The 13,074-nt window shown below is 42.9% G+C and overlaps 1 protein-coding gene across 1 annotated transcript in view; it reads right to left on the bottom strand.

Moving 5' to 3' along the window:
* Qrich1 (glutamine rich 1) overlaps positions 1–13,074 on the bottom strand; it is a 35,850-nt gene that overhangs the window by 14,342 nt on the left and 8,434 nt on the right. The window contains exons 3-4 of the mRNA XM_027414582.2: positions 9,326–9,655; positions 5,529–6,560 (exon numbers count right to left, since the gene is read on the bottom strand). Coding sequence (XP_027270383.1) covers positions 5,529–6,560; positions 9,326–9,634 — 1,341 coding nt within the window. The 5' untranslated portion in view covers positions 9,635–9,655. The remainder of the gene's footprint in view (positions 1–5,528; positions 6,561–9,325; positions 9,656–13,074) is intronic.

Here is a 13,074-nt window from a genome sequence, read left to right as displayed (position 1 = left end):
AGACTTCTGGGTTGGGATCTGAGAAGACCACACATCTCAAAAGCTCCCAAGTAGAAACAAGGTTGCTAAACCGTAGATTACATATCCAATTTCAAAGGTGCACAGTAGGGATTCTTAAAATTTAGTTGCAAACCTAGTGGTAAAAATCAGTAATTCCAACAGCTGGAAGACAGGAAAAGAAAGGGGGGATGAGGGGAAATAAAGAGGTCAAGGAAACACTTAGCTACATTATGACTTCAAGGCCAAGTATGTTACATAAGACCCAATATCAACCAATAACAAAAAAACCTTTGTTCTCCCTTAAAAAAAATCAAGTAAACCGGTAGAAAAATACCCATGTCTGTGCCCTGTTCCCAGGCTGTAATCTGAGTTGTCTTTTATGATGAAGGACTGGAATCAGCACTGGAGGCTGGAGCAGTAGGGAGAGAGTGCTGGTTTACTAGTCATATAAAGACCTAGAGTCAGTGTCCAGTACTTTAGGAGACTGGATATGTAGAAGTATAATCCTGCTGGACAGTGGTGCACGCCTTTAATCCCAACACTTGGGAGGCAGAGGCAGGTGGATCTCTGTGAATTAAGGCCAACCTGGTCTACAGAGCAAGTTCCAGGACAGGCTTCAAAGCTACACAGAGAAACCCTGTCTCAAACAACAACAAAAGTATAATCCTGCTTGTAAGTGCAAAAGTGAAACCTGCAAGAATAGACAGGCTTTCAATAACTACAGATCAAGTTCCAGAAAAAACCCATCCAAAAAGAAGTTTGCCTGGTGGGGTGGGCATGACCCATGCATATAATCCCAGCATTCAGGGAGTGAGGAAGCAATGTTCCCCTGATGATTCCAGTCTACATCAGTTTTTCATAAGACAAAGAATAGTAAAGCAATAGTGAAGATTCTGTTGCCACTGTAAAATCAGAGTAAGACTTGAGAATCTTCATGCTATTTCCAGTTTATAAGATTTTTGTTATTTTTTCAGACAGTTTAAGGCTGGCTTCAATCCCTTGATCTTCCCGCTTTAGCATCCTAAGTATGCTGGAACTACAGGCATGTGACACCATGCCAGCTTCAAGTTATACTTTTTATGATTCTTCTCAAGTAATACTCTTACCCATAAGAATATAATCAATTTTCTCTTTTCTATGAGACAGTGTTTCTCTGTGTTGTCCTAGCTGTCCTGGAACTTGCTCTATAGACCAGGCTGACCTCCTGCCTCTGCCTCCCCCAGCAGGGCTGGGATTAGGGGCATGCATCACCACTAAAGAATGGGTCCATCATCATGGTCTTGAAGGTAAGCCATGTAGGAGAAGTGACGACATCTGTGAGCATTAGTTACAATTTCCAAAAGGTTAAACAACCTCAAAACAGATCCCTAATATAGGCTCTTAGATGTTACAACATATCCAAGTCTGAACAATGCTCCTGAAGCAACCCTATCAGACCCTTACCCCTAAACACCTCTAAAATCTGAAGGATATCAAGTGATTTATTTTTCTTTATAATTTTTTAAAATTTTTTATGTATTGTTGTTTTGTCTGCATGCATTTCTGTGTGAGAATGCCAGGTCCCCTGGAGCTAGAGTCACAGGCAGTTCTGAGTGCTGGGAATTGAACTCTAGGTTCCCTGGAAGAGCAGACAGTGATCTTAACTGCTCAAATTCTCTCCAGCCCCAATATCAAATAATTTCAGTTGAAGGCAAAATTGTTTCTACATGCTTGAAAATTTGCTCACACACAATTCTATTAGCTTTGACAAGATACTGTGTTTTCTTTTCTTTTTTTTTTCGGACACAGTTTCTCTGTGTGACCACACTGACTGTCCTAGAACTTGCTCTGTATACCTGGCTAGCCACAAACTCAGAGATCTGCCTGTCTCTGCCTCCCCAGTGCTGGAATTAAAGGCATGCACCACCTTGCCTGGCTCAAATCATTTTGTGTGTGTGCTCACACAGGAACACACACCTATGTGCATACCTTAGGAGGACAGGGAAAAAGAGAGGGTTCTAATCTTATCATCACTCCCTTGTGACAGGTTCTCTCACTGAACTTCAAGTTCATCAGTTTCTGCTAGGCTGGTCAGCCAATGAATTCCTAGAATTCACTTTGTCTCTGATCCCAGTGACATGTCTTTGCCATGCCTGGTATTTTTATGTGAGTGCTAGGCAATCTCCAACACCTCTTTTTAATTTAAATTTAATTTTATGCATATGGGTGCTCTGCTTGTATGCATGTCTGCACACACACTATGTATGTGCCTGGTACCCTCGAGAGGCTTGAAGAGAGGCCAGACCTTTAATTCCAGCACCCAGAAGGCAGTGGCAGGAGGACCTGTGAGTTAAAGCCAGCCTGGTCTACATACCAAGTTCCAGGATAGTCAGAACTATATAGAGAGACCCTGTCTCAAATAAACAAAAACAAAAATAAGGGGTGGTGAAAGGAGGCAGAAGAGGGCATGGACACCATGGAATGCAAATTATAGACAGTTGTGAACTACCATGTGTGTACTAAGAATCAAACCCAGGGTCCTTTGGAAAGGCAACCAGGGCTCTTAACTGCTGAGCCATTCTCCAGACCTTTTTCTTTATTCAAAAATAATTATGTGTATATGTCTGTGTATTTATATGTGCTTATGAATGAAGGTGCCCTTGGAGGCCATTAAGAGGTGGTCAGTTTCCCTAGATATGGAGTTGCAGACAACTGTGAGCCACACATGAGAGTGCGAGGAATTGAACCTAAGTCCTCTGGGAGAGCAGTGCTCTTAACTGCTGAGGTATATATCTAGCCCAATCTTCAACACTACTTAAACTCAGACTTCTGCCTCTGCTCTACCACACCCATCATCCTTTTTGTGTTTTTCTAACATTCCTGTAAGGACCAGGCAGTGTTGGCACATGCCTTAGTCCCAGCACTCAGGATGCAGAGGATAGTTCCAAGACAGCCTCCAAAGCTACAGAGAAATCCTGTCTTGAAAAACAAAAGAACAAAAACAAAAAATCAAAATTCCTGTAATGGAATAGTTCACAAATGTTCTTTTTATCCCAAATTAATAACTGTGGAGTCAGACAGTGGTGGTGCACACCTTTAATCCCAACACTAGAGAGGCAGAGGAGGGTGGATCTCATGAGTTTATGGCCAGCTTGGTCTACAGAGTGAGTTCCAGGACAGCCAGGGCTACATGGACAGACAGAAGGGAGGGAGAAGAAAAGAAAAAGAACTGTGGTAAAGGGGCTGGAGAGATGGCTCAGAGGTTAAGAGCACTGGCTGGTCTTCCAGAAGTCCTGAGTTCAATTCCCAGGAACCACATGGTGGCTCACAGCCATCTATAATGAGATCTGGTGCCCTCTTCTGGCCTGAAGGTATATATGCAAGCAGAACACTGCATACATAATAAATAAATCTTTATTAAAAAAGAAAGACATTTGGGAGGAAGAGGCAGGTGAATCTCAGTGAGTTCCAGGCCAGCCTGGTTTACAAAGCAAGTTCCAGGACAGCAAGGACTTTCACAGAGACATTGTCTTGAAAAACCATAAAAAAACAAAACAAAACAACAAAACTAATAACCATATAATTCCAGGTTCAGAGGATTATACACACCCTCTTCTGGTCTCTACAGGCAACACACACACATGATGCATAGACAGATATACTGGCAAAACACCTATACCCATACACATAAAATAAACCAAACAGTTGTGCCAAAGTGGACCATGCCTTTCTTTAATCCCAGCACTTGTGAGGCAGATCTGGAGGCCAGCCTGATCTAAGAGCAAGTTCCAGGACAGTCAGGGCCACCTAGAGAAACTGTGCCTCAAAACACAAACAAAAAATAATCGGATGTGATTTAAGAATAGAAACCCATAACTGAACCAGATACATGCAGTGGTACACACATCTGTTTCCAACTACGTGAGAGGCTGAGGCAGAGAACAAGGTAAACACATTAAATCAGCCTAGGCAACCAGTAACACTCCTACCTCAAAAGAAAATTAGATAAGGGCTGGAGAGATGGCTCAGAGCACTGGCTGCTCTTCCAAAGGTCCTGAGTTCAATTCCCAGCAACCACATGGTGGATCACAACCATCTACAATGAGATCTGGTGCCCTCTTCTGGTGTGCAGATATATATGGAAACAGAATGTTGTATACACAATAAATAAATAAATTCTTAAAAAAAAAAAAAAAAAGAAAACTAGATAAGCAAGGGGTGATGATGGTGCTCTTCCTTTAATCCCAGCACTTGGGGAGACAGAGGCAGGTCGATCTCTCTACTAGATAAAAGCAGAGCTAATTTCTACAGATAATGTCTTCAAAGTACTGAGAATAAAACAGATGGAGACGAAAATGAGATCAAAGAGTCGGGCATTGGTGGCGCACGTCTTTAATCCCAGCACTCGGGAGGCTGATCTCTGTGAGTTTGAGGCCAGCCTGGTCTCCAGAGCGAGTGCCAGGATAGGCTCCAAAGCTACACAGAGAAACCCTGTCTCGAGCCCCCCCCCAAAAAGAGAGAGATCAAAGGAGTAAGGTTTCTGCCAGACAGAATTTAGTGAGAGGTTTTATTTAGAAAGGGGAGGGTGGAAGAGGTAAAGAGACAGAGACAGAGAGAAGAGGGAGACAGGAAAAGTCCTGTCTGACCCAGGGGAACAGCAGGAAAGATAGGCAGAGAGAGAATAGTGGGCAGGGGTCTCTCTTTTAAAGGGATCCTTTGCACCTGCATGCATGCTACAGTAGTCATGGAATCCTGGGCTGACCAGGGTACTGCCTAAATGTATTCTGCCAGGTGACAGGGGCCGGCCAGCATAATGCCTGAATCCTTACAGCCTCAGTTTCTGGTTTCAACAGATATGTACAACAGACCAGTTTGATAATTTTCTTATTTTTGCCATTTCTTTCTTCCTTTGTTTTCTGAGACAAGGTATCATTTCGTAGTGCTGGATGGCCTGAAACTTGCTATATCGAACAAGCTGCCTTTGAACTCAGAGATCCACTGGCCTCTTCCTCCCAAGTGCCAGCATTACAAGCGTGTACCCCCACATCCAGAACGTTTCAATAGATCTACTAAGAGGTATTTTAGGTTTTTAAACTTTTTACACTATACTCAAAGAAAAATCTATCTCACAAGCTCTCCACCATGAATTTACAACCTATGTGCTACGTTAACGGTTCAACTGCAGCTGTTTATATAAGTAGCCCAAAGACCCCCCCCCCAATACACACACACACACTTTGGGGTCTTCCACTCATCATAGCATTAACTTTACTCATCATAAAAAGAAATTACAAAGAAATATTACAGGCATCCCACCCCAAATACTCTCTAAAACTACAAAAGAATTACTGATCATTTTTTTGAATTCCAAGAATGATAAACTTCCTGTCTGCTTATCCAGTCTCATCTGCTGCTTCTCTTCCTTCCCTCAATACTGTCACTGTTAAGACAAACAGGAGGGAATTAAACAATCCACACACTATAGGTAAGTTCTATGGTACACTAGAAACCAAGGAAGGAAAATGCCCTACAAATTAAGTCTCACTTACTGAACAAGTAACCTGGAGCTGCTGTTGCTGTTGGGGTGGTGGTGGTGTCTGTTCTTGTGCAGTTTGCTGTTGTGGCTGCTGCTGTGGGTCCCATATATGTACAGTCTGAGCCGTATTCTGGTATGTGCCTGCAACGGCCTGCACAGCCACTGGAATATGGATGTTGCCATTCATGAACTGTGCTGGAAACAGAGAGTTTGCAAGGGTCTGCACCACCTCTTCATGGGAGTTTTTCACTACAGATGTGGCGCCCACCATCTTCTCCTTGTCATCCTCCAGTTTTACAGCAGCCAGAGCTGTGGGTGAGCCACTGACATGAACTGCATTGTAGGCTTCCTGGGGAATGGCAATGTGGGTAATGCTCTGCTGCTGAGGGTCCCCCCGGGGCTGGGCAGAATAAACAGGGATGGTCCAAGTTTCTCCTGTAGGGCTAGTTATGGTCCCAGTGGCACTGTACAGGTGGGCACTGTCTACTGTCAGTAAATCTGGCCTCAAAGACACGTAACTCTGTTGCTGGCCCTGTGGAATGGCCAGCACAGTGGCCACTGGCTGCCCTGAGATGGCATAGGACACGGTGATGGGCATGTCCACTTTGCGTTTCTTCACTGGTTGAAGGACACTGGCTGTGCCAACCCGCCGTTCCCCTTCCCGGGGTGAGCCCTGCTGGGATGGTGGTGGGGAAAGGGCACCCACGGTCTGGATTTGAATTTGCTGGCCCCCAGCAAGAGACTGGCCAGCCACCAGCTGAGCCTGGATTTGTTGATGTGGGATATGATCCTCTGGGATTTCTGCAGCCTGGATCTGTTGGGCTGCCTGCACGTGCTGCACTTGGATCTGGGCTGCCTGCAGCTGTGAAGGGCTGGGGCTCTGCAGAGATGGGGTCTGGATGGAAGGGGCTGCTGACTGCGGTGGTTGGCCCTGGATCTGCACTTGGACCTGGATGGGTTGCTCAGCAGGCTGGTGAACAGTAAACTGAGGAGAAAGTTGCTGAGCCGAGACCTGCTGTGGAGACTGCTGTACCTGCACCTGTACCTGCAGGAACAAGATTCACCAGTGAGTAACGCAAGCAACATCCAGATCTCAAAGACAATTTTTAGGCAGGGCCCTGTATAATGTGAGCAAAGGGAACTGCATCAGTCAAGGCATCTGCAGTCATAGTGCCCCCAAGAACAAAACATTAGAACTTTGTTCAACTTTTAACTTTTTTTCTTTGAAAATGTGCCCCTTTGGTTTTTGCCTAAGAGTAGAGTGTATAAGGATATACTTAAGAATGTATTTAAACATTTTTATTAAGGTTGGAGTGTTGACTCAGTAGTTTAAAAGCATGGGCTCCTCTTTCAGGATCTAAGTTCTATTCCTAGTACCCACATGGCGGCTCACAACCCTTTATAACCAGTTCCAGATGTGACGCCCTCTTCTGTACTCTGAGAGCACCACACACACGTTACACAGACATACATGTAGGCAAAACACCTACATACATGAATTAAAAAACATTAAATCTTATAAATTAAAATTTTATGTACAGCGTGAGTAAAAATCTGACGGGCAGAGGCAGGCAGATCTCTGTAAGTTTGAGGCCAGGCGGGTCTACTGAGCAAGTTCCAGGACAGACTTCCAAAGCTACACAGAGAACCCCCCCCCCAATAAATAATTAGTTAAAAAAAAGAACCAAAAAAAAAAAAAAAAAAACAAAATAAATAAACATGATTACCATCACCAAAGAACAGAAATTAGCAAGTACACAATAACTGTTATACTACTAGCCAATGTTTGAATCTGATGTCATTCATAAACAAAACTAAATAAAATTATATCTTCAAAGCGGGTGGTGGTGGTGCACGCCTTTTAATCCCAACACTCAGGGAGGCAGAAGCAGTCGAATCTCAGTAAGTTTGAAGCCAGCCTGTCTAAAGAGCTAGTTCCAGGATAGTCTCCAAAGCCACAGAGAAACCCTGTCTCGGAAAAACAAAAACAAAACAAAACAAAAACAAAACATATGTCTTCAAGTATTTATATACAATATTAATTTTAAAAAAATTATGGGGGGGTGACTGGGTGGTGAGGACGGGAGGGGAAATTGTGGTCGGTATGTAAAATAAGTGAAAAGTTATTTAAATTAAAAAATATTATTATCGTCATGTGTGGTGGTGTGCACCCAGCACTTGGGAGGTAGAGGCAGGCAGATCTCTGAGTTCAAAGCCAGCCTGGTCTACAGAGCGAGTGCCAGGACAGTTGGATTGTTACACGGAGAAACACTGTCTCAAAAAACAACAAAAAAATAAATAAAATTATTATCCTGAGTATATGATGTGGGGGAGAGGAGTGCATAAACACATGGCACACATCCGGAAGTAGTAGGTACCCAGTCCCTAAAGCTGTATTTTGTCTCAGATCTGTAATGCTAGCTACTCAGGAACCTGAAGTAAGCAGACCCATCCAGCTTGGCTTCCTCAGGAAACTTAGTTTCTCTAAAATTAAAAAGTGAAAGAAAAAAAAAAAGGGGGGGGGTGGAGCTGAAGAGATGGTTAGGCAGTTAAGAGCACTGACTATTCTTCCAGGGGACACAAGTTCAACTCCCAGCACCACATGGGGGCTCACAACCGTCTATAATTCCAGTTCCAGGAGATCTGACACCCTCACACTCATGCATCCCAAGTAAAATGAAACCCTGCCACAATACAATGCCAAGAAAACTACTCGGAGGAGACTACTGTTTCATCTAGAGATCCCCAAAAAGAAAAACTTTGTCTCATCAGCCATTGTATTCATTCCTCCATTCTGTTTTTTTTTTTTTTTTTTTTTTTTTTTTTTTTTTTTTTTTTGAGACAGGGTTTCTCTGTGGCTTTGGAGCCTGTCCTGGAACTAGCTCTTGTAGACCAGGCTGGTCTCAAACTCACAGAGATCCACCTGCCTCTGCCTACAAGTGCTGGGACTAAAGGCGTGCGCCACCAACGCCCAGCTCATTCCTCCATTCTGAGTAAGCTTAATGTTAGCATTATCTGAGGCTAACAGGTAGAAAATGCCAACCTAGGGGCTGGAGAGATGGCTCAGAGGTTAAGAGCACTGACTGCTCTTCCATAGGTCCTGAGTTCAATTCCCAGCAACCACATGGTGGCTCACAACCATCTGATCTGGTGCCCTCTTCTAGTGGAAGCAGAATATTGTATACATAATAAATAAATATTTAAAAAATGCCAACCTAGAAATCTATAGGTTATTTGAGATGTATAAGCTAAATTAAGATCACCATATCAGTTTTAATTTTAAAGCAAGTTCCAAATGCCACTTTCCACAATGAGCCAAAACTAGCTTTTCTGTGCTTTTTGCTCAGACTGTCCACAGAAAGAAAGAAAGACCCAATCACAGAAGTTGTCACATCCAAATTCATTGCTAGCCTCTACTTTCTGTAGTTTGTGCTCTCTAAAGCAAACAGCAAGTACCTACAGTTTTTAGTTTACTGTGCAGTTTTTATAGTTTACTGTGACCAAAGATATCATCAATCCACATTAAATATGAATGATTCTCCCCATTGGGCAGTGGTACACACCTTTAATTTCAGCACTTGGGAGGCAGAAGCAGGCGGATCTCTGTGAGTTTGAGGCCAGCCTGTCTACAGAGCTAGTTCCAGGACAGCCTCCAAAGCTACAAAGAGAAACCCTGGGGGGAGGGGGGAGAATTCCCCATTTGGTTAAATAACTTCCAACATTTCTAATATCTGTATAGGTATATTGTAATTACCAAAACCTGTGAGAGAAAAGTTTACTAACAGGCTTCAACTAAATATTTTCTCTTACCTGAACCTGTTGTGGCTGCTGAACCTGGATCTGCTGCTCTTGCTGAGTTTGTGGCTGAACACTGGTTGTGACTGGACAAGCAAGTTCAAGCAAAGACCCAGCTACTTCAGTACTGTCTGTGTAAATGCAGTTCCCACCCTGTTGGTACACCATGGTGGTGGTAGCAGTCTGCTGGAACTCCTGAAGAGCTTCTGGTCCCTTAGAAGCCAGTGAGTCCAGAAATTCCTTCATCCTGTGTTGCGGGACAGACCTCGCCTTCACTCGGATGTACTCTTCAAACGAGATGGTGTTCTCCAGAGAATTATTCATATTGCAGAGTCCTTAGGGTTCCTAGAATTAAAATGGACAGTCAACATTTTGCTATTGTTAACATTGCTGATTTTTTTTTAACATTGATTTATTGGGAGGGGAGCATGCACATGCCAAGGCATGCGTGTAGAGGTCAGAGGATAACCCACTGGAGTTGGTTCTCTCCACCATGTGGATCTCAGGGATCAAACTCAGGTCATCGGGTTTGCAATAGATGGCTTTATCTGTTGAGCCATCTTACCAACCATTCTACTGTTTTTTGTTTTTTCCAGACAAGAGTTTCTCTGAAGGTTTAGAGATTGTCCTGGAACTCTTTGAATACCAGATTGACCTTGAAACCACAGAGTTCCGCCTGTCTCTGCCTCCCGAGTTCTGGGCTTAAAAGCATGTGTCACCAATGCCAGGCAAACCCCACTGTTTATGTGTCTTGAAATGCACAGACACAATGACAGTGAAAATGGAATGTGTGTATATTCCAAATAAATGTTTTATTATACCATCTTTCCCTACCCCCAAAATAAACTGTAGGGTTTTTTGTTTGTTTACAAGATAGGATCTTATACCAGGCAGTGGAGGCAAACGCCTTTAGTTCTAGCACTTGGGAAGCAGAAGCAGGTGGATCTCTGTGAGTCCGAGGACAACCTGCTCTACAGAGCTAATTCCAGGACAGCTAGGGCTGTTACAGAGAAACCCTGTCTCAAAAAACAAAACAAAAAATTAGCCTGGTCTAAAAAGCTACAGAGAAACCCTGTCTTGAAAACTCAAAAAAAAAAAAAGGTAAGATCTCACCATGAACCTTTGGTTTTGGTTGGCCTTAAACCCACAGAGAGATTCACCTACATCTGCCTTGAGAGTGCTATGCCTGGCCTCTGTGAGGTATTTTTGTTTTTATTTTATTTTTTTATTTTTGGTTTTTCGAGACAGGGTTTCTCTGTATTGCTTTGGAGGCTGTCTTGGAACTAGCTCTTGTAGACCAGGCTGGTCTCGAACTCACAGAGATCCACCTGCCTCTGCCTCCCGAGTGCTGGGATTAAAGCCATGTGCCACCAACGCCTGGCGGTATTGTTTTTAATGTTTAGATTTCTCATTATTATCAGTAGTATACATACAAGATAATGTATAGACACATCTACAATTCTATGTAGCTGGGCTGGTTTTGAATTTAAGGTAGTCTTCCTCCTCCAGCTTTCTGAGTGCTGGGATTACAAGTATAAGCCAGTGTAATATGCCTTTCTTCAGCATTTCTTTTCTTTTCCCTTAAGTTTTATTTATGTTTTATGTATATAGTGTTCTGCCTGCATGTATCCCTGCAGGCCAGATCTCATTACAGATGGCTGTGAGCCACCATGTAGGTGCTAGAAATTGAACTCAGGATCTCTGGAAGAACAGCCAGTGCTCTTAACCACTGTGCTGGGATTACAAGTATAAGCCAGTGTAATATGCCTTTCTTCAGCATTTCTTTTCTTTTCCCTTAAGTTTTATTTATGTTTTATGTATATAGTGTTCTGCCTGCATGTATCCCTGCAGGCCAGATCTCATTACAGATGGCTGTGAGCCACCATGTAGGTGCTAGAAATTGAACTCAGGATCTCTGGAAGAACAGCCAGTGCTCTTAACCACTGAGCCATCTCTTCAGCTCCCTTCCACATTTCTTAAACCAAACTATCACACTAAAACAAAACTCAAAACACATTCTTTAAGTACTAGACAGAACAGGCTGAAATGACATTTTCCATCCAGTACCAGGCCAATCACATCCCTTCTACAACAAGAATTAGGACAGTCATGTGGCAAGCAAAGTCACTCACTGCCATGCCTGGTGGCACATACCTTTCTTAGTCTCAGAACTTGGGAGCCAGACCAATGTAGTCTACATAGGAAATTACAGGCCAGTCAGGTCTACAGAGTGAGACTCTGCTTCTCTTATCATCACAAAAAAGACTACCAAACAAGGGGAGGGGAGTAAGGAGCAGATACTTATTGACATGTCTTTCTTTGCTTTTTGAGACAGGGTCTCACTATGTAACTTAAGCTGGCCACTTGGCCCTATTAATGTTTTATTTCCACTACTAGGTATCGTACAGAGTTAGTTATGTATACCATCTAGCAAGAACAAAGAGCCAGGGGCATGTTTTTTATTTTTATTTTATTTTATTTATTTATTTTGAGACAGAGTTTCTCTGTATTGTTTTAGAGCCTGTCCTGGAACTCACTTGGTAGACTAGGCTGCCCTTGAACTCAGTGATCCACATGCCTGTGCCTCCCGGAGTGTTAGGATTAAAGGTGTACACCTTTTTATCTCCCATTATAAACACCAAAAATCGGGACAGAAAGATGGCTCAACGGTTAAGAGCACTGACTGTTCTTCCAGAGGTCCTGAGTTCAATTCCCGACAACCTTGAATGAGATCTGGTGCCCTCTGCTGGAGTGCAGGCAGAAGACTGTGTACATAATAAATAAATAAAATCTAAAAACACCAAAAATCACTGAGCTATAGTGGCACACACCTTTCATCTCAGCACTCAGGAGGCAGAGACAGGTGGATCTCTGAGTTAAAGGCCAGCCTGGTCTACAGAGTGAGTTCTAGGACTGTTACACAGAGAAACCCTGCCTTGAAAACACACAAACAAATACACAAGAAAAACACCAAAAATCTGCTGGACTTAGTGCACTTCTTGTTCACCTATTCACATGTAATCCCAGCTGAGTGAGCCAAGAGAATGGCCAAGTCAGAGGGCAGTGAGAACTACATACTTCATATACCCACACACCATTAAGAAAAGAGCAAAGGAAAGGAAAAGAAAAAGGAAAGACCAAATCTCATTTTGCCACCCACTGCTCATATCCTTTGCAGTTTGGCTAAAAAACATTGTCTCTGGAGCAATATTACTTGATTCCATATTGCATCTTGACATCAAATGTGTCAACTCTAGGCAAACCTGTTAAACTCATTTTTTTCTTTCTATTAAATGAATAAAATAGCACTTACCTCAGAGTTAACATGAGAGAGAATATATGCGTGTGTAGTGCTTGGAAAAATACTTGAGAAACAGGCAGTAGTACCATGTAATATTAACTAATTTTATTAAAATAACTGTTAAGTGGGGCTGGTGAGATGGCTCAGTGGTTAAAAGCACTTGCAGAGGGCCAGGGTTCAATTCCCAGCCCCCACATGATAGCTCACAAGCATCTGTAACTCCACTTCCAGGGGATCCGACAATGACACCCCTTCTAGCCTGTGTGGCAGGCAGGAGGCATGCATGTGGTACGTGTAGGCAAAACACTCATATCCACATAAAATAAAAATAAGTTTAAAATAACTGAGAGGAATTGATTAGTACCTTAAATAACTAAGTTACTACTAAAATTCAGAAATCAATTTTGTACATTTTTTTCATCAAGTATCTAAGACAAAAATGACCTGGGTCCAGGCAGAGCCA

Source organism: Cricetulus griseus, chromosome 4 (genome assembly GCF_003668045.3).
Source record: "Cricetulus griseus strain 17A/GY chromosome 4, alternate assembly CriGri-PICRH-1.0, whole genome shotgun sequence".
Taxonomy (NCBI): Eukaryota; Metazoa; Chordata; class Mammalia; order Rodentia; family Cricetidae; genus Cricetulus; species Cricetulus griseus.
The sequence above is the reverse complement of the archived record's forward strand: the minus strand, read 5'-3'. Positions and strand labels throughout refer to the sequence as shown.